Genomic DNA, 21,985 nt, shown 5'->3' with positions numbered 1-21,985 from the left:
TGTCTGAGGTCAACAAGAGCAGGTAATACCAATTAGAGGCAGAGAAAGCGAGAGACAGGAAGAGGGGAGATGAGGAGAAGGAGCCGTTAATCAGGTGAAATTCATTTTACGTTTGTGGTACCAGTTCTAGCCAGGCTAGCCAAGGCCGGTCATGTCCACATGAGTGCTAAAAAACAAATGTCAACGCTAACACACATCCTGCTCACCAGATCATTTTTCCATAGCGCAACCTACCAGAGAAACCAGAGCTATTGTTTATTGCAACAACAATATGAACGTTAGAGTGCGGTATCTTGTACCACACTTGTTCTCCTCTGTGCTCTCCTCTTATTGGCCCTATTGTTGTGTCGGACTGTGGCCTGTTTTACTGTTCTGTTATTGAATCCAGTGGACCCGTCTGGTGATGTACTTTCTTACTACACTTGAAGGAGTAAAGCTCATTATTTTCATGCTTACAATACTTGGCGAGAGGAGTACAGAGTCTGTATATTGCAATGTGAGGTATGCATGGTGTGTGCTTAAGGAGCTATGAAAACAAATGGGGGGAATATTTCGTCTGCCATGCACTTCCTTCTGATAGCTGTAAACCTTGAAGTTCTCTTACAGTATGGTCTGAATCACATCCCTCAGAGAGAGACCTTCGTCTACCCGAGATAAACAACTTCCCTCCTCTCCACGCTCTCTCTCACACTCCTCCTGAGCTGCCAAAACAGGAAACAAAGTTGTAAATACAAAGAAGAAAAAGGAATGTTGTTCAACCCAATTTCGTGCACAGGATGTGGAAGATGTGACAGTTATTTTTTTTTTGGGATGTGCTGGTATTTCTTTCATCGTGCTGCAGCTGTTACCTGTACGATAACGTGCAGCAGTTATTGCCCTTGACACCTGTCCCTTTCTCTGTGCTTGTCTTCGTCTGACGCCCAGGCACGGTGGCAGCCATCGCCGGTCTCCACCCGGGTCAGTGCATCATCAAGGTGAACGGCATCAATGTGAGCAAGGAGAGCCATGCCAGCGTCATCGCTCATGTCACCGCGTGCAGGAAGTACCGTCGACCCACACAGGTGAGACGGGGTGAGAGGAAATGACAGGAAGGAAGGAACCTGACTAGACACTGCAGCTTTCCAAAAGTTTTAATTCAGGGGGAAAGTGTTTCCTCAATATTTAGGTGATCAATCATCAAAAAATACCCTAAGATATAGCCCCCGAAGTAGAAAAGATTATTTATTTTCTGCAATTATGTTTTATTTGGAGGTCACACTTTCATTTCCCATGAACTCACTGGTGGGAAATGAAAACAATTTTTAATTGTATGTTGATTTATCGGATCGTTACGTTATAAAACTAGAAGGACGAGAAGTGTGACAGATCATAAAACGGTAAAAGAAACAAAAAGAGAGGAAAAAAGGACTAGTTGACCGTGAGAAAGAACACAGCAGACAGACCTCTTAGCTCCCGTTTACCTCTCTCTCTCTCTCTCTCTCTCTCTCTCTCTCTCTCTCTCTCTCTCTCTCTCTCTCGCTCTCTCTCTCTCTCTCTCTCTCTCTGACTCCCTCGTTCCTTCTCTTGGGTCATTACGCAGAAATAATAGTAGTTCTGGCTCCTTCAGCGCTGACCTCTGGCTCACAGCGGTGGGCCTGCTGTGGGAGACTGGCAGGCTGCAGAGAGAGGTGGGAAAGGATCTGGGGGTGACTGGAGCTCAGGGTGGGTGAGACTGAGGACAGGTGAAGGATGGAGGAGAAAGATGGAGGACAGGCTACAGCCAGTTTCTTTTCTTCTTTTGCCTGAAAGAGTGGTTGAAAGCAGTCCACCTGCTGAAGGTGGGAAAATAGTGTGAAAATAGAAACCCAAGGGTGTGTGTATGGTGTGAGTTAGTGTAGTGTGTCACTATAATTGAGCCCCGCTGGGACTTCAGGCTTAATGAAGCACTTCAGGGTTCCAACATTACTGGAGATCTGCTTTACATCAAGTAGGGACGCAGAGGAACCGCCCTCTCTTTCTCTTTCTCTGTCGCTTTCTCTGTTTGTGTGTGTTTGTGCGAAGACCACAGACCAGTAGGCATGCACAGCATGTAGCCTTGGCAGAGAACCCACTGTGGGCTTGGTGTGTAGACGAGAGAGCAGACACACACATGGAAAGCACGCACACACAGGGCCGTGTGGCGCTCGAGAGTGGGTTGATGACATTGGCATGGGTATGAGTTTGCGGCCTCACCAAGCAGCGTGTTTCCATATGTTTGTGAAGGCTTTTTCGCTCCATGCCCTGCCAAACCCTGCAACACTGTACACCATATCTGGGTAGAATCAGCTGAACATGCTGCATGAAACCCACACCTCAGCTTGCACACACACACACACACACACACACACATCCACACACCCCAGGCCATACACCAGTGTATTCATAGTTTTATTTTTCCTCATCTCCCATCTTCCTAGCAATAGAAATGCCACCTGTTGAGCGCGAGTGATGCTAGAATACACTGATTTCTGTTGACAGTTTTGTGCATGAGTGACTGTAATGTTTCCACCCAATTTAATTCTAAGCAAAAACATACAGATGTTTTGCAGTTTAATAGAAGTTCAAAGTGTAAATATACAATAATCCTTTGCAGCAAGACACTATAAAGTGGGTGTACAACAACAGCGAGAGCGCCCAGGAGGACAACCAGACAAACCAGAAACCAACCGCTGAGGAGAATGGAGACGGCTTCGAGTGTAAAGTAGAAGGTGACCACGCGCAAACACACACTCGCAATAAACTGCAGCAAGAATCTGGTGAAAGAAATTCCGCTGAAGGTGTTTTTGCGGCTGTCACACAGGCTCGTTCGCGGGAACACAAGTCCGACGCCCTCTCCGGTTAACAAGTCAGACGGAGCTCCAAACAGGCTCATCTGGAGTGTGTTAGTCTGAGAACAGCCGCCCCATCTGGCTCATCAAGTGTTAATTCCCTCCTACGATTTATGGATCCCAATAAGAAAGTTGAACAGGAAAGCTATTCCCTTCGTAGCAAACAGCCACGGAGCAGGATTTATTGCCGTATTAAGTCTTCACGTCAGCATGGGGCTGGTTCATTTAATACACTTGGAATTACTCATCATTTTAGGTGGTCTGAGACCTCCTACAGTGCAGAGAGTGCGATGATGAACACACTTTTTGTGGTCAAGATTGGGATCCTTTGTGTTTATCACAGAACATGATACAGTACATCATTTCTCTGATTAGTGCTGCCAGTTAACAGAGATCTGTTTCATCACCGTCTCTTCTTTCTTCTGTGTTTCTATAACCTCAGAGGTGATGGACAAATTCAACACCATCGCCATCATCGACGGTAAGAAGGACCATGTCAGTTTGACGGTAGACAACGTCCACCTGGAGTACGGAGTGATGTACGAGTACGACAGCACAGCCGGCATCAAGTGTCACGTACTGGAAAAGATGGTCGAACCGAAAGGATTCTTCAGCCTCACTGCTAAGGTATTCTTTCCGTTCGGTTAGTTGGGATGAATATAGGGATAAATGATAAGATTTAATATCTATATAATGATGATATTGTGATATTTATCTTGGTAACAATACATGCAAATATCATCAGTACTTTACAGTCTGAATTAGTGAGAGTAGGACCAGTTAAATAATCTGGAGATCTGAAGTGGACTTTAGGTCTGTGATGGTTTAATTACGTGGGACTTAGACTATTTCTTTATTTGAAAACAGTGATGTCGGTACTTGAATACATTTAATTTGTTTCAAAGTTTCAAAATCTAGTTTTAATACCTTTTTTTTCTATCACTTGATATTTTGCTTAAATGGAGCAAATTCCTCCATTTCCCCCCAAAAAATGTTCTTTTCATTAACATGAATCATGTATTCCAGCTGAAGAGTACCAGTTGGCTTTTGGGGCTATGAGCAAAATATAATAAAGTTGCTTTGTGCTGTATATGATGGGAACACTCAACAGGAAATATACACAACTCACAGAAAGTGGGATCGAGGCCCACAGCTCAGTTTTGGCAATTACTTGTATTATTGTTCGAACTGTTTAATCATAAGTGGCTGTGGATGGCAGTGAGAGAAAGAGAGGGAACGTTTTATTAGCTTCTAAGTGATTAATAGTGCTGTTGGTGTTCATCACCTCAGAGCTGAGGGAGAACAACAAAGACGTAAACAAGCCATGACAGGCTTCTGTCTCACACCCGGCTGCAGAGCAACAGTCGATGAACTCAAAAATGATTGTGACAAGTGCCGCTGTGATGAAAGTGAAACCTCAGTAGAATTTTATAAGCTATCAGATTTCTGAATGATAATTCAGATGAACTTTGTCGAGACATTTTCCTCTTAAAATTTCACACAAATTTCATAATGTAATAGTTTTTGTTTTGAATACTTTGGCACAGACGGATGCAGCCGACAGCTCTCCTGCTGTGTAGATTGATGCTGGTTGAATCTGACAGCTTTATTTTCGTCCCGTTACTTCCCGGCTGTGTTAAGTGCATGCTTTTTACATCCCAGCAGTGATGTTCACAGAATGATCACTGTTGATTTAAGATGCGCGGAGGAAAGACGGTTCACTCAGACATGGATGCGCACATGCTGGTGTGGAAAATAAAAAGCAGTTTGCAGCATCTGTCTGCCAAGTATCATGATGAACAACATCTCTTATTCACGGTAAATTAGCAGAGATCGCAAGTTGGGTTCGTGTCTAGATTTACAGCCCTCGTGTTGTAAAGTCTTTAAAAGCACCGTCTTAAATGAAACCCAATGACTGAAATAAAACTTCCCATATCCCCTCCGACTATAAGTCGTTTCCCATTCATCCCAAATGAAAGTAATTATGGTATTATTATAAACATCTGCCCCACATGTCGTCTGAGATCTGTGTGCTGTTGAATATTAATATTGTGAATGCTGTCAGGGTGCATGGGGCTCTCTTGTGCTTCAGTCTCTTCCTGCTGTTACATTTCCTTCCCTGCTTTTCTCTCCCCTCCACTGGGCATCTCATTAAGACGGCTCAGAGATTAGTGTCTCTCTTCCTCCTCACATCTAATCTGTGATCTGGAAAGTCAGAGTCTACATACGTACAGCATATGTATCCCAATCTGGGTTTATCTCCATGGATGTATGGATAGCACATGGGGATTCATGAAATGCTGTAGAAGAATCAGCCCTCCAGCCAAATTCTATTTTGTTCTCCAATTTATAGGCTTGCTCATTCATTGACATCCCACTATTCGTTCCAAAAGGGAATTTTTAGAGGCACATCAGTTAATCACCGCTGCCTTTGTTTGCCCGTTCTCTGACCAGATCCTGGAGGCGCTGGCGCGTAACGATGACACGCTGGTGCAGATGTGCGGCAGGTTGAGTTCCAGCTGTGACGTGATCCCAGAGGAGCTGCAGGTACGCTTCAGTGCCATGTGTGGGGAGAGGGTGGAGCACATCAACCGGCGTATCACCAACTACAGAAAGGTAACGAAAAGAGGCTCTTCCTCACACTCTCCCCTCCGGATGATATTTGTCTCCACCGTGAACTGCATTGTGTATATTTTCAAGCAGCGTGGAACCATGAAAATTGACTCTGTCATCATTTTTCTAGACTGACCGTAAGAGACACAGGATGCAGCAGGTGTAGAAATACCACTTTTACTTTTGTCGCTGTGTGGTTCCACTATGTGGCTCTTTTCCAAAAATGTGAATGAAAGGAAACTCCTATTCATAAAGGAGCTGGGCAAATATTTAGCCAAGATGTCTGTTGTTTCTGTCGACTTTGGGAATACGTGTGCAACATGTAGGATTATCTGGTGCTTTGTTTGTGATTAGGTTACAGCTGGTTGTTGACGGAGCCAAAGTGTTTTCATCACTTTGCATTCACATCTGTGAGCATGTGTAGGCCAAACATCCCAATGTGTGCAAAAAGTGCGTGAGAGGGAAAAAGGAAAAGATCTGACTCAACATTAGAGCGGGCCTTGGATTAATTACCAGTCACTTATAAATAGCCATGCACAGGCACAGTCAGGACTTTTGTTGTGTAAGATCCCCTCCTGCACTGGAGCATTCCTTCTCAGACCCCTAGAGAGAATAAGAAGTGGGGGTTTAAAACGGGAGAATAAAAGGAGGGAGGAAGAAATGAGAGAGAGAGGAAGGATGAAAGAGGGAAGACACAGAGACAGAGAGATGTTAACCTGGGGCCTGGAAATGAGAGTCCACAAACCTCTAGAGACAAGAGAGTGCGGTGAGACTCTTCAGACTCAAGAGAAGGTCAGCACGTGGTCCATCTGGAGCACATCATCTCCCTCGGATAGAAGCTTCTTACTCCGGCTGTCTGCGAGAACAGGGAAGACATGTTTGGGTTAAGCTCCTCAGCTGACATACACATTATGTTATGCTTATGTTGCGTGACAGCCCAAGTTGCTAAAAAGCGATCCGGTGTGGCTCATACCATCTGCTGTGTAACGTCCAAGACAGGATGCAGGCCCCTGTGATGGAGGGTTCAAGGAAAGTGCAACCAAATGTTGCAAAGGAAAAGAAATGTGCTTGTGATCTGAGCAGTCTGTCGAGCTCCCTTGAGTTTTGCATGGAGATGCTATCTCGTGGAACATTCAGGATGTTTCCTTGCACAGCAGGATTGGGTGGATTTAAATGTCTTATAGAAGTTCTATGGCATTAAGCCAACCGGAAAGCTGTTTCTCACTGAACAATGTATACAGGATTCATGTTCTGTTGACTTATCTGAACAGAAGATTTACTTCATTTGAAACATCAAACTTTTGACTGGAAAGAGAAAATAAACAGTTCCTCCGCAACAAATTGAAAACATGAACTAACCCAAATGAAATGAATGAAATCATTTCATCATCTAATCTCATAACATGAGCCAATGAGTTTAATAAAATCAACATCACGTTAAATGATTAACGGTCATGTTGGAGTCTGGAGTTCTTCTTTTACTCTTGTGCTGGCGAGGTACACATCAGCTACATAATGCTACGATTCAGACTTGGGAAGCCTGTATCTTCCAAAATTTTAATGATTATTCCCCACCTTTGATTACCTTTTGATTATAAACCTACCAGCCAATATCATAGGAGAGCATTCTCTGCAGTTCATGCTGTTATAGAGCAAGATCTCTACCCATATTTCTATCAAATTGTCTTTTCACTCTATTAAAGAAAGCACGTGTTGTCTCTAAACCATCCGTATGTCTCTTTTTTCCTCCCGTATGACAGTTTTCCCGGGTACTGAAGAACAGAGCGTGGCCCACCTTTAAGCAGGCTAAAGCCAAGGTGTCCCCCCTCCATAGCAGCGACTTCTGCCCGACAAACTGTCATATCAACGTGATGGAGGTGTCCTACCCAAAGACCACCACCTCTCTGGGTAGTGCCTTCGGTGTGCAGCTGGACAACAGGAAGAACACGATGGAGAGGGGAGGACGCAGCAGTGCTGAGCAGGGTGAGAGAGGATAGGGGTGCATGAAGAACACCTGCACAGTAGAATAATGCTGAATAATACATCTGAATCTGGTTGGAATTTACACTTTTGTGTCGCCTCAGGTAAGCTAAACCCCATGGTTAACGTCCAGCATACTATCACCACGATCGCCGCACCATCAGGTCATAGCCTGGGCAGGACGGAGGGTCACGGCCTTCGCTTCCTGCTCAGAGAGGAAGACCTGCTCATCCTGGACTCCTACCAGAAGCTCCTCTACAAACTCACCATGGTGGTCAAGGAGATGGAGACGCACGGTGCCCATATTCACGAGTGAGCGGCTTTATGTGCATGCGTACTGTATATGCAACGACTGTACCGGCATGTAGAGATTCAAGTTATTATGCAAAAATAAACGCACACGCAAGCAACACGTGTTTACTTTCTCACAGGCTCAATCCCATGCAAATCCTCCCCATGTGAGTCACAGCGTTACATGACTTCAAGTTTAAGTTTGAGATTGATCCATTCAAACAGTTTTCTCACTTATTGCAAAACAAATGGTGAAATTGATATTTTTTGAAAGCCTTCAAATCACTTTTTAATGCGTCCGCGACAGCCGGGGGCCCGAGGCACGGACATTTCACACAAATGTATAATCGGGTAAAACGATGAAGTGATGATCGATATGGATTTACACTGCAACTTGACTGGTTGGAGGAGGCACACAACCACGAGGAGGTAATTCTTGTTGTTTATGACGGCAAAGCACCTGTGTGTGTGTGTGTGTGTGTGTGTGTGTGTGTGTGTGGGTGGGGGCGTGAGAGAGAGAAACAAGTTATTTTGGTGGTTTTCTCGTCCATGCCTCTGCACAATTTCTGCACAGAGGTATGCCCATGCTTCATTTATGCTCTGGATTTTAAACCCGATATGGTGTGTGTGTGTGTGTGTGTGTGTGTGCGTGTGTGTGTGTGTGTGCGTGTGTGCGTGTGTGTGTGTGTTAGATCAGTATTTCCTGGCTGGACTCTGTCTTCAACACGGTCGCCGGGTTAATTGTTTGGAGGCCATGGGAAGGAAATGGGAAACACTGCTCCACTTTTACTCCCCCCCCACCCCCCCCCCCCCCCCAAACAGGAAATACAACCTCTATGATGTAAAGGTGTGTCATTAGGCCAGGTGCCCTCTGGAAATGCCATTCATGGACCACAGATATGCGCATGCACACGCACTTACTCATGTGTGTACAGCTATGGTGGACAGCTGACGTATGTGTTACGAATCTTCAGATGATCATTCGGAGGTTAAAAAGCCGCGAGATGGAGAGTAGCTGTCCCCTTATGCAGCCGTGGTAATAATGAGTGGAGTTCTCAGCAGGGCTCTAATGACCGACTCTGGACACATTTTGTCATGCTCCCGTCGGTGCCAATTAGCAGAATCGTATCCACGCGCTTTCAAATGGCCCGAGACACAGCTAACCATCCGCTATCTGTTTGAACATGCAGACGTGCACACACGTGCACACTTCAGGAGCTTGTTAAGAGTGAGCTGTGGGGTTGGGCCTGAGTGTTTCACAGGACTGGAACTAATGTGGGTTGTGTCGCTAGTAGCTGCAGTCTGGAGGCGTTGCTCTGACCTCCGTGAGTGTGTTCAACACCCCCGAGCGCTTCATTATGTTCCTTTGCACCTGTTCGTTGACTGGCCTGGGGTCACTACTACTACCACACGCCCTACCATTCCTCTCTCCTTTATTGCTGTGCCTCTTTGTCCTGTCTCATTTCCTCCATGACTTGGTTTCTACACATCCGCCCGCACACGTAGACGCAGACATTCGTCACTCGCTGTGTCTCTTTCTCTTTCTGTGCCGGGTGTGCCTAACTTTGACAGCACAACTTCCTAACGATGTAATAATCTTTTGGCCGTGATGTCAAACGCCACCGCCCTCCGCTCTCAACCCAAAGTCATGAGAAGAAGTCTACGGCACACTCACCAGAGATTAGAAACATCCTCAAGTGTAACGTTACATCATTTCTTGGCTGATTCTGGAGGAATCCATTTTGAGGCAGCGACCTGTGAACCTTTGTCTCCGGGGGCCACAGATTAAGGGTCACAGCTGTGTGAGGACGTGCCTCGCACAAGGGCCTGCTGTATATCAGGACCTCCTCCCTTCCTGGATTTCCTCCTCCATTTTAACATATTTCCCTTACTCTGTGCACATCATTAATAGCGTCCTGAGCGGCAGCAGCTTCGTAGCTATAGGGTCCTCTGACCTATTTACCCCCAGTATGGATCAAAGCATGCAAATATCGAGGAAACTGCCTGATGTGGTGCTTTGTAATGCAGGTGCACTTATAGATGCTGCAATGAATGAAGGCAATTGATGTCTAATGGTTTAATATGTTGAAGTGGGTTAAAGCGCTTCCTGTGGGACATTGAGAGATCGTTCTGATTGCTTGCGATAAGCAGTGGCGTACTTTGGTCTTCTCTTTCGCTCTCTGTTTTTCCCCCTCTTTCTCTCTGTGTTGAAGTCCCTCCTCTCATCCAGTCATTGTTATTCTCCCTTGCTCCCTCCGATACTTTGTGCCCCAAAGGCCCCAAACTGCGCTCACTTCTTTATTAACCGATCGCAGAGCCTGGAGAGCTTCTCCATGGCGACGGAATGCCACTCTGCTTTGGAAGGGGCATTGTGGCGGCTCCTGGAGTGGACCATAATGAGGGCATCTCTGTGGCCCAGTCAGCCCAGTGAATGGGTAGAAAGGGGGTCAATGGAGAGAGAGAGAGAGAGAGAGAGAGAGGAATGAGGGGAAAGGAGAGGTGTTTAAAATCATAAAGAGCCATAAAAAAAATCTCCGATGCATTTGGGAAGAACGAGGAAGACAGGCTGTTTATTTCATGGAGCAGCGAGTGCTCTTCGCCTCTGCTTCCGCTCTGAGACTCCCTTCAGGCCGATGTTATGACACAATGGAAAATGTAAGCGGACACAAATTAGAATGAGGCTGAAATGTAAACCGGCATCGCGTGTCACAGTGTGTGCGTGGAGGGAGATTAAAAAACAAACAAACAAAAGTCCACGCCAAGCATTTATTGGAATATGGCTTTAAATGCGTTGGTGCAACTGTGCAAATATCCTGGCCGGCCTCTTCCTGCTCTGCTGATAGCCGTCTGACAGAATACAGGCCAGCTGTAGCAGTGAGAGTTGCAGCGTGTTGACGCAGCTGTACCCTGCTGCACGTTTGGACCTATTAATACGACGTGGAGCCGACGACCACCTGAAGCTGTTGTGCGGAAGCCGAGCGCAAACAGGTTGGGGATTTAGTTTGGCACGCGCAGTCAGCTGTTGGAGCCCACGCACATGCACAGTACGCACATACTGTATTTACATTTCAACATGTCACAGTGCTGGAACACGTTCAAGAGCCTCCGGCGTAGCATTAGCGTGATCAAGGCAGCGGTTTCTATCCCGCTGTGTCGAATGTCATAGCCGTTTGAAGTAATGCCTCCTCTCTGTTTTTCTCTTCCTCCTTTTTTTTTTCTTCTCCTCTCCATCAGCCTCTTATCCTCCATCACCCATCCTCCGGCGTCAGAGGCGAGGACCCCGGAGAGCTACATATCGGCGGAGAGTGAGGGGGAGAAAGGGGAGCGGAACGGGAAGAAAGTGTGTTTTAATGTAGCGGGGGACGAGCAGGAGGACTCCGGACACGACACCATCAGCAACAGAGACTCATACAGGTACAAGCAAAGTGAAAGGTGGTCACACAAGCCGCACATGTATACAGTACTATATTATGCCATGTCGTAGAATTGCCGAGCATATTGTGGAAACTGCTGGCCGGATATATTTTCTCCTTAACGTTTATCGCCCTGTTTCTTTCTCAGTGACTGTAATAGCAACAGGAACTCCATCGCCTCCTTCACCAGTATCTGTAGCAGCCACTGTAGCTCCTACGTGCACAGCGACGAGATGGACTCAGGTACACAGAGGCAACACAGCGGGCACGACTCGTCACCACACAGTGGTAGACTTACAGGGCAGATACAAATAATATAACTTTCTGTATTAAACAGAGTTGTTAATTCACCATATAACATCTGTATGCCCATACTCAATGAGAATCAAAGTTGCCATCTGAATGTCATAATCCATAACCCCAATCAACCACAATGTTGCAAATTAGTCCCAAATTAGGCCATGATCACAATCTAACCGCATGATTACACCTTCTAGAAGACGAGAACAAAAAAAAGCTTCAAGTTGAATCGAATTGGATCTGACAGGCCTCACATCCCAGCTGGAAATGTCATTAACATCTCGCACTGCTGTGTATCCTGTCAAGTGTCCTTCCCCTCTGTGTCTTAGGATGTCTCTGTCACACAGCCACACACACACACACGCATTGCAGCTCCATGAGATGTCAGATGTCCCAGAGATCCCCCCCCCCCCCTTGTTTTTCATTATAAAAGCTGACATTTGAAAGAAACAATAAACAGACACACACACGCGCCGGATTTTGCCGTGATACATGTGTTGATGCATTGAGACGGCACACAGAAAACTTCTTTAAAACGGCACTTTAGTGGACTGGTGCTGACAAGTTGTAACCACCCCTCTGCAGGAGATGAGATGCCCTCCAGTGTGTGGCTGTCCCATGATAAGCAGAAGAAGCTGCACAGCTTTCTGGAACATCTGTTTAGCCAGGTGGGTCCGATGTTTATCTGTGCAGATGTGATTGATGTGACTTATTGGTGGAAAGCCTGAGAAACTAACTTTTTCTACATTATTTTAAAACTTATTGGAGATAAAACTTAGCTGAATTTCAGGAGCAGGACCACACCTCAGCCACTCGCCCACTTCCGGCCACACTCCTATAAATACCTACCCACTCTAAGCCTCGGCACACTCGCGTTTTGTGTGGGTTGTATTTTTCTGACTCGTGCTCAGGAAGTGACAATCGTAACAGCCTTGAGCATGACCCATGGCCTTTCTGAGACCTTTGGCGCGGAGGTTGACCATATCTGATTATGCATCCACCATCCACAAGACGTTTAATGAGGACGTCGCCATCGGCAGTGGAGAAGCAGAAAAAAAACCATGCTTTGCTGTGTCTGCACTTTTCTGCTGCTTCCTGTCATTTGTTGTATTGTCGAGCAGTTTCCCCATCTTTGTTTACACACTGCACAGCAAATTGTATTGGTTCTCTGCGGGATTGTGTGTGTGTGTGTGTGTGTGTGTTACAGAGAGACACATGTGTTGGTTGTGTTTGCGCAGCAGTTTGTGCTTCCTTGCAACATACTTTTGATGTTGGCTTCATGTACGTGCACCAGCTTGACACTTGTGCTCTTTTCAGCTGGACTCCATCACCAGCATGCTGAGAGGAGCAGTGGTGGCTCGGGCGTTCGAGCAGACAAAGTGCTTCACACCTGGAAGAGGATTACAAGGTAAAGCACCGGGACTGTGATGTGCTCCTGGCTCTGAAACACTCGTCTCGCAGCTCTCGCAGTCTCAATTTCTGCCTGAGCAGTAAATGCGTCTCCAGTGAGGAATGTTTTTTTTTCTGTGCTTCCTGGACCTTGCTGTGGGCCGCACAGTGGGCCGGAGAGAAGAAAGATAATATTGGAGAAACTCCCAACCACCACCGATACTGAGAGAAAACAGGACACACGCTGAAAATGCCGCGGCCGCCTGCGCATCGGGGTTGCAACTTCCTGTTGTGTAACGTGTGTGTGTACACAGATGGGATTGTAGAGACTTGGGGAAAGTAGTGTAGGTGGAGTCCAGCTCCGAAATAACTGATTCCCATCTATTTTTTCTCCCTCCTGTCTTGTAACTTCTTTTCCCCTCCAGCTATCCCAGTGCCCTTCACTCTGAAGCACTTTATAGTGTTGAAACAGCACCACTTAGTTGCGTACTCATCTCCACTTCACAGTTATTGTAGTGCTACTAAACAGTCAAAGGGAAATGTGACCTTCTGACACCTCTTGTTCTTGTGTGTTATCTGATCATTTTGTGTTATTTGCCACCGAACCTCATCTTGGCCTCTGCGTTTTTTAACCACCGCTGTCTTTTGTTACATTTAATCTTTCACAGGAAAATGGAGGAAATGTTACTGGAAGGGGCTACAATTATCCGTATCATTTCCCACTAAAAATATAAACGAGCTTACGGTGCCCTTTCATGATCCGTGGAACATGACGCGGCCCTTTTTGAAGATTAGATTGAAAGAACGCTAAGCTCAAAAGCAACAATTGTTTTCTTTCTCCTTTGTGTAAGTAGTGGAGGCAGGGTTCCCAGATTCTCCAAAAAATGATGACTTCACGTTTTGTATCTGGGTGGTATTTATTGTACTATGTAAGGCTTTAATCATCTCTGATTATGAAAAGACGTTTGCTTATTTTATGTCCCTGAATGTGACTTTAATGGAGTGTGATGGGCACTAAAAGCAGAAGAGCAGATTACACATTTCTTCTGTATGTTGTGAAGCTTCCAAACACCCCGACCCAATTGGCACACACACTCCCTTCTCATCTCAGGCTGTCTTCGTGTCTTTGTGTGTGTGTGTGGCTGGCTGGCTCTCAGGAGGGACGTGAAGGCCTTGATCAGAGTTGATCCAGCGCCACTCCAGTAATGTGTGTGGTTGATAACAGAGCAAATAGGATTATCTAACAAGTAGAGCATTGCTGCATATCTGATCTCTCGCCGTCGCCCTCAGAACCACACACACGCACTATGAAACAGCCACCACTCTATCACAGATCTCTTCTTTCGTCTCCAAAGTCAACTTTATTACAAGTCTTTCCGTCCGATTTAAAGAGGGGTTGCATCAAATTGACTTTTACACTGCAAAGACCAGAAAGATTAGATTGTAGGTGGTCTAAAACTGATGGTCTCTGGGATAAAATACGACTCAATCTGAAATGGTTCTGGGTCTCTGGAGGGAAACAGTGAGTGAGATCAATGTGAATATAAACAAAGGATGGAAAGGGAAAGATGGTGTGAACGCCAGTAAAAAAATAAGTGTTTGTTTATTGCAATATGTCTTCCTTTTTGATTAGCATTTTTGTTGAAATACTTTGTCTTCTGATTCATCAATCTACGAAATAATTTACTGTGTACTTCTAAAAAGTTTGAGCTGCTTTTGCAAAGTCATGGAAATGTTTTGAGTCCAATAAACATCTAAAAAGAGAGCTGACTTGCGAGCGGGGAGAGAAGCGATAAGACAGAGAGAAGCATTTTATTTTGAAGATGAAGATCATTAACGAAGATGCATCAGAGGAGGAATGAAATCATAAGATCGTTTCTCTCTTTCCTCACTCGTTATGAATGCAAGATATGTACAAAGGCAGTTTGTCATCATACAGCCATATTCCTTTGCCAGGCCATCGCTAACTCTCTGTTTGTGTGCGTGTTTCTGTCAGAGTTTCAGCAGGAGATGGAGCCGAAGGTGAACTGCACCAAAAAGCTGCGTCTTCATGTCAAGCAGGATCCCTGGAACCTTCCCAGCAGCGTTCAGACCCTCACACAGACCATCGCTAAATATGTAGAGGGTGAGTGTTTCACCTGAACCCTTCCCGACAGCGTTAGCACTAGAACCCCCTGCTGCAACAGCATCAGCACTCTCAATGATTTCATTTCCTCAAGCAGTTAAGTTGTTTGTTTTCATCATGGCGGTCTGATTTTCAAAAGCTTTCTAAACAATAGGCTTGCTAGGCAACTGGGCATGGCCAGTATGAGAGTTAAGAATCACGGTATAAATTATCTTTTTTTTTAAACTTTCTTATCCCACACCCCCTTTTATTCACTAGATGATAATTAAACCCATTTAGGAAAAGTCATGAACCAAGAGAGGGGTTTTATTTTGATGAATTTGAATTTTATTTTATCGAGACACGTAGGAAGTTCAGCCTCCTTTGGTTTGTGGTTTGGTGTTTGTTAGCACACATGTACATACAGACACATCCTATCAAACACAGTGAGCTACAAACAGCCCAGACCCAAGGCTGCACGACACTCCTGGGAAAGGTGAGCTGGCGGTCACAAACGAGAGAGTATATATAAGTTCATATTCATGTGCTTGGCCTGTGTACACCACATTTTCTACCTCTCCCCATGACGTTTTTTTTTTTATGCAGCGCAGCGTCCTGCCAAGCTTCCCGCAGCTCTGATATGACTATAAACAAATGTGGATTTATGTTATTATCTTTGCCTGTAGCTGGGTTTTTTTTCTTCTTACATGTGAAGATGAACAGCTGTGGAGCTGGGCTGGGGCAGAAGAGTTATACAGCAATGGCCTAGTCACGACTTCAAGTGGTTGAGTTTATAATGCAGGTCATACTGTTGCAGTCAAGGAGAAAGGCTCTTTGGGAGCTGATTTGGGAGCTCAGGGCCTCACTGGATTGCGTTCATTTTTTATTTATTTTTTTCCAGAGGTGAAGACACGGCTGCTCTTGGTCTTACTACAGTATACAGGTTTGTCTCACTCTGCTCTTTCACGACAGAAATACAGAAAACTGTGCCGACTGAAACTATTTTTTTGCCCAAAAAACAAGGGAATAAAACCATACCCTTTCAAAGACAAAGCAGCCCAAAGAGAAACACGCAGTCGAACATAGTAGGCTTTTTAAACCAGGAAAGACAGTAAGAACTTAAGAATTTAGTTGCAAATGATGCAGTTTTTCGAACTGAAAAATGGGTAACCCATGACATACAGTGAATCCACCCTCATTTACTGTGAACCACTATTCTGCTGAACCTGTTACTTTATGCTTTGTATTCTTTTCATTCAACAAAAACAAAAAAAACAACACAAAGAAAGTAAAACAATATACAGCACCAACAAAAACAAAAGGCAGCATTAATTGATATTATGGTTGAAAATCCATATTCATCATTTTACTGGCAAAAGGCCAACAGCAGTGCTAAACCCGGAGGACAACTCCGTACTAGAAACTACGCAAATTCAATTAAATGTGATGTTCCTCTACATACCTCTAGGAAATGTGAATTTGTAAGAAAAAGTAGAAAAGGCTGGATGTCCTTTTCTGAGGGTGTGGCGGGATGAATTAACGGTGTCAAGAAGCAGTCGTGCCTTATGACACATTATTAATTTCCGAGGGGTTCATGAACTCATTTTTTTAACTCGGTGGATTGCTGAACTTTTCCAGGGGGCCTATTTCTCAGGAAATTATGGCAGCAATTATTTTCCCTCGGGCACACTTGTCTTTTGCTCTCATTTATTTTCCTGATCCAATATTTAACACCCTGCAGATCATTTCTTTTTAAAAACAGCCACGACTTTTTGTTACCTTACTAAAAGCTTGCCACAGCGTAGAGTCTGACCAAAAAGGTCGTTTTGATTATCATAACAAACACATGCCACTTATTTCTATCTCACTCGGTGAGTATTGCACTTGTTTCATTTCTTTTCTGACGATTCTTTTCACTTTCTTGTACTGTTTGTGATTTCTGCTACGGCTGTCCTCTCAGCCTCACGTCCTCTTTCTTGCCCCTCTAGACTCTGAGATCCAGTTGCGTCGAGATATGGTGTTCTGCCAGTCTCTAGTTGCAGCTGTGTGTGCCTTCTCAGAGCACCTACTGGCTGTCCTCAATCAGGTAAATCACACACATGTCACATATGCGGCACCATCCTGTATAAAAGCCAAACATTTTGGTTTTATTCTCCGTCTTAGCTCGCTCCCGAATGTTTTTGTGTCCACTCTCAGTTCAACAATGTAGGCGGGGAGTCGGACCAGGACAGCTCGGACCTTCAGGAGGCACAGGAAGCCAGCCGCCGTTGGCTGGAGCAGATCGCCAGCGCTGGGCTTCTCTTCCATTTCCAGTCCCTCCTCTCCCCCAATCTGGTGCGCTCCAGACCAGCCTCAGCAGTTAATCTGCTTCAACAGACACTCTAGAAACAGGAGTTGCTGTCTGTATACATTCAACCCTTACGGGTTTGTTGTAAACTGACCAACGCTGTAGTTGTGCACAGGCAAAGAAATGAACATATATGAATATATCTGTGCATATATTTGCATTATACAGAGATATTTGGGCTTTTTATTACACATTTTCCGTGTGCAATACGTGTAGCCCTCACATTCTGATAAAAAAAACTACAACACACACAGTAACGATCATGAATCGAACAATATGAATCACTGGGTTACAAAAACATAAATGATGCAACATTCAACGTTTTTTAACGTCTTTTAACGTTTCTCTGAATAAGTTTGAGGGTGAGGTATATCTAAGCATTTAAGAGGGGATCTACCAAGATCACTAAAACGTGCTGAGCTGAATCCACCGTCTGCCCGCAGTGACTGCGTCGGGATGTGGTCTGAATCGTTGAGGTGTGCCGCTGATTCAGCAGAGCCAGATCCCACTGCTGTCTTTTCCCTCATGTGCTACTCAAATAACAGTTTCACCGTCATCTGGATCTGGGAATATTGTCAAAATACCCCAAAAAAGCCAACAACCAAAAACATAAGAAATCTAGATTTTAAATGTTAAAAAAAAAATCAACCGACAGTTATCAAAGCTCTACCGCTGCACATGGATTTAAACAACATTTCTAAAATTAAATTATTAAATGCAAAACGCAATCTGTTCATCTGTATTGTAAAACAGCCTTGAAATCGCCTTAATGTTGAATACTTTATTGAAACATTCCCAGACTCAAATAGTCTTCAGGCTTTTGGTGTCTGACTACTCTTTCTTTTTTCCTGCATGAATTGAAGTCAGTGCAGTGAAAAGGCCTTCCAGAGAGGAGTTCATGATGAGCAGCCACTGTCGATTGCTAAAATTGAGCTCAGCACACACCGTGACCTCACCGAGATCCTATATTAACTTTTCAATAATTTCAAAGTCGTCTTCAACTATGTTCCGAGAAGCTGAAACTCAAATTTGAGCTGCCGAAGGGCTGTAATATATTCTTTAAAAGCTCTTATTTATTTTCTGCACTTTGCATCATCAAGATACAAACTTTATAAAGAGCTTATTAAGCTTCTGCCAATACAATAACCCAACAGTATTATAATCTGCACGTACAGTAAGAATATGACACAAGCAAACACATCGTACAAGAAAAAGAAATCCAACTAGCAACTACAACCTGTAGTTACCCCCCTCCCCCCTCCCACACACACATACATACAGACACACATGCATACACACACAAACTTAAAAAAAGACAGTAAAGACATTGATCATGTTTCCGTATTCTTACCTCAGTGAAATTTTGAATGCAAGACCTGGATTTGTATTTTTACACCGTTTGATACAGACCGGTGTCGATTTAAAGGAAAGTCACCAAGCCGTTGATGACATCACTGGAGGAAATGAATTAGACGTCACACATCTCCAAAAAAAGGGCTTTATTATACCTTTCATGCAGTTGTACGCCACAAAACCTGTTGACAGACTTCGATGTGTACAATTGGTGTTGGAGTTCCACTTTATTCTTTCATCAGTGTAGCTACTTTAAACTAAGAATACGATCTGAATACTTCCTCCACCACAACACTCGTACAAGTATGCTGTCTTTCTCTCTTCAGACTGACGAGCAGGCCATGTTGGAGGACACTCAGGTGGCTCTGATTGACCTGGAGAAGGTCACGTTCTACTTCCAGCAATTTGAAGGGGAGCCACTGGTGGCCAGTACGTACACTAACACGTTTAGCTTACATTTGACTTACATTTGTTTCATTGTGTAATTATAGTCTCATCATTCCTACTAATACTATATACTACTAATACTACTGAGATTGAGTTTTAAAAGTGCCTCCTCTCCTCTCCTCTCCTCTCCTGGCAGACACGCCCATGTCATACCATGTGGAGGGGACCCGTCAGGCCTTGAAAGTTTGCTTCCACCTTGAGAGTTTCTACTTCTCCCAGCTGCCTAACAGGCTGAAAAACGGAGGAGGCATCAAAATCTACCCTGTGCTCTTCACACAAGGTATAGTGAGTCTGCTTTGGGAACTTTTAAGTCAGCAAGTAGTGCAGGGATGTAGCTTCTTCAAAAACCCTGGCAGGGGCATATACTTGCACAGTATATATGCAGTGGCTTCATCACTTTATCTTTCACTCTTTTGTTTCACCCTTCTAGCGCTGGAGAGTATGGAGGGTTACTACTACAGAGACAATGTGTCGGTGGAGGAATACCAGGCCCAAATCAATGCTGCCTCGTTGGAAAAGGTCAAGCAGTACTACAAGAGACTGAGGTATGTGTTGTGCAAGACTATAGACACAGATATTGCTTTGTCACGAGATATCTTTTTTTATAGATATAATACGAATCAAGATGACCTGCCATTCAGTCGGGCTTGGACTCTCAATGCCCAGCAGGGCCTCGAGGTGATTGGTTGAGGAAAAAAAACACAGCGGGAGTGTTTTGTGATTGGCTGCGAACACACACACACACACACACACACACACACACACACACACACACACACAGCAGGGGCAGCGGTGATTGGATGAGAGCGGCCAGCGTGTCAACAGTTGTGATGAAGTGCTTCTGTACAGCTGCTGCACTCCGCTACCTCACACCCCATTGGTTTGCTGCACACCCGAGACCCTCTGTGATTGGCCAGGCGTGGGCAATTTAATGAGGTGAAAACAGATGTGGAGAAACAAGACACTTCTGGGAGTTTCATAATAAGGGCCTGGCTTTATTTAATCTCCTGCATGTAAGAGTGAATGTCAGCAGCTGTACAGAATGCTGTCTGAATATCAATGTGATGTCGTATTAGATGGTACCTTGTTTATTTCAATGACTGAAACACTGGCTGTGTTTACAATGTCGCGAGAGCCTTTGAATGCACGAAACACATTCAGTATTGAGAATGAGAAAACCTCAGTCTGTGTCATTAAGACAGAAGATGTAGCTTTTGAAAAATGGCTTATGTTGGTGTAAGTGGAGAGAGAGAGAGAGGGATCACTGAGAGAGATACTGTAGTATCAAGAGAAACAATAGACTGATACCATCTTGGAGATGACGCCAAGAGTGCGACCCCTCATTGAATACCTGGGGGGGGCGACCGGTTGACGCATCAGCTTAAAACATCTGCTGCTGATTGTGTGGATAATTAAACAGAGCAGAGCTCACAGCAAAACTCTGTCTTGTTGTTATTTCGGGACAATCTACGTTGAGGGGCTGAATGATTTACAGCTTGAGCGGTCATGTGTCACATCAGGACCGATCCTCCGCAGCGAGACATTCATTCACTGGGATTGCTTTCCGCTGAGAGCGTTTAATTTGTTCGTAGTGTTTTGCTTGATGAGTGGAAAGAATTTCAAGCGTTCATTTCCGCGAGTGTCAGATTTCCCAAAGCGCCGTTGTGGATACGACATTGTGCTGGGTCATTGAATCTTTTCCGTGCATCGGGCCTTCTTTCTTCTCTGCGTAATGATGTTGTCAGCCAGATCCTCCGGGACTGGATGACAGTTCAGTGGAGGAGTATTGGCATTCTGTGGTATCGCTCTCATTTTATTGAGTCATTGTTTGCAGAGTGAAGATAGGACTTCGTGATCAGTCTCTAAAAATGTCACTGGAGTGAAAGTGGTAGAGACTGCGCTCAAGTACTCAATCTTCTGTTCAGCAAAACCTGTCGTAGGCCAAAACTGCAGATCATTTCAGTCCAAATCGCACTAGAGCGTCTGCTCTGCTGCACAGTGGGGGAATCAGTTCGTGTTGAGTTGACACATAAGGAATGATTCGTCATGCAAGTAAAAGTCCCCTTTTTCCAAGTAAAGCAAACGAATGCACAAAGTATTAATATAGTTGCGTTAAGTATTTGTTGTTGATGGACTTGTGGATTCACCGAGCTGCAGCGTTTTCCACATCACTCTCCGGGTAGTAATCCTGGGAACACTAGTAAAACTAAAGCAGCCACCAGAAACATGTTCGTCGCTCCCACCCGGTAGTATTACCTTGTGTTAATCACCGCAATGTAAATATTGCCAGCTGGTTTTCAGCAGTCAGTGAATGCACCGTCTCTCTCTCTATGTAATGTTACCAGTAGTTTTCTTTCGCCGGCTGCCGTGTGCCTTTCGGCTGACCACAGACCAGCCCGTGATGTCACTCCTCTCTCCATTGCAGCGTTCAAACCTCAGGCACCTCGTTATCCTTGGAGGCCGGCCACGCCAGTGTTGGGTTAAACCCACACTGTGGGCCAGAGCCAGGGGCTGACTGACAGACAGAAAGAGCACACGCAATACTGAACTGAATGAACTGCAGCGCAAGATTCTTCAATGTTTTTTGTGTCTTAAAATACACTCCTATTACACCATAGGCCCCTGTATTCTTTTGGGAGCCCTTGGATAGTGTGCAAAAGTTGAATTTTTCACATTGCATGTGGAGAAATTACAGTGATGGCGATAAAAATGAGCATTTCTGTCGCTCATAATAATGTGGAACCCTGTCAAGACGAAACATGCTTTTCTGTGAATACATTTTTTTTGTGCATGTTTTTTGTGCAAGCAGAGTCTACAAAAAACTTTAATTTTTTCGTCTTGCTCCTCCACTGACGCCTTTGCCAGCGTGCATTGTGGGCATTATCCAATTTCAGAGTCGTGA

General features: G+C 44.8%; 1 protein-coding gene across 3 annotated transcripts in view; it reads left to right on the top strand.

The window, feature by feature from the left end:
• Positions 1-21,985, top strand: part of prex2 (phosphatidylinositol-3,4,5-trisphosphate-dependent Rac exchange factor 2) — a 72,387-nt gene that overhangs the window by 36,148 nt on the left and 14,254 nt on the right. For 2 of the 3 annotated variants that reach the window (XM_079291599.1, XM_079291601.1), the window contains 17 exons: positions 925-1,061; positions 2,612-2,726; positions 3,289-3,473; positions 5,301-5,462; positions 7,220-7,442; positions 7,544-7,751; positions 10,965-11,144; positions 11,292-11,386; positions 12,029-12,111; positions 12,761-12,851; positions 14,829-14,957; positions 15,838-15,879; positions 16,925-17,022; positions 17,133-17,270; positions 18,963-19,065; positions 19,220-19,363; positions 19,514-19,628. In XM_079291599.1, the coding sequence (XP_079147725.1) occupies positions 925-1,061; positions 2,612-2,726; positions 3,289-3,473; positions 5,301-5,462; positions 7,220-7,442; positions 7,544-7,751; positions 10,965-11,144; positions 11,292-11,386; positions 12,029-12,111; positions 12,761-12,851; positions 14,829-14,957; positions 15,838-15,879; positions 16,925-17,022; positions 17,133-17,270; positions 18,963-19,065; positions 19,220-19,363; positions 19,514-19,628 (2,248 nt within the window). The remainder of the gene's footprint in view (positions 1-924; positions 1,062-2,611; positions 2,727-3,288; positions 3,474-5,300; positions 5,463-7,219; positions 7,443-7,543; positions 7,752-10,964; positions 11,145-11,291; positions 11,387-12,028; positions 12,112-12,760; positions 12,852-14,828; positions 14,958-15,837; positions 15,880-16,924; positions 17,023-17,132; positions 17,271-18,962; positions 19,066-19,219; positions 19,364-19,513; positions 19,629-21,985) is intronic. The other variant, XM_079291600.1, reaches the window with a different exon arrangement.

Source organism: Melanostigma gelatinosum (assembly GCF_949748355.1).
Source record: "Melanostigma gelatinosum genome assembly, chromosome: 20".
Taxonomy (NCBI): domain Eukaryota; kingdom Metazoa; phylum Chordata; class Actinopteri; order Perciformes; family Zoarcidae; genus Melanostigma; species Melanostigma gelatinosum.
Note: the sequence above shows the minus strand (reverse complement) of the source record. Positions and strands in the feature narration are given on the sequence as shown.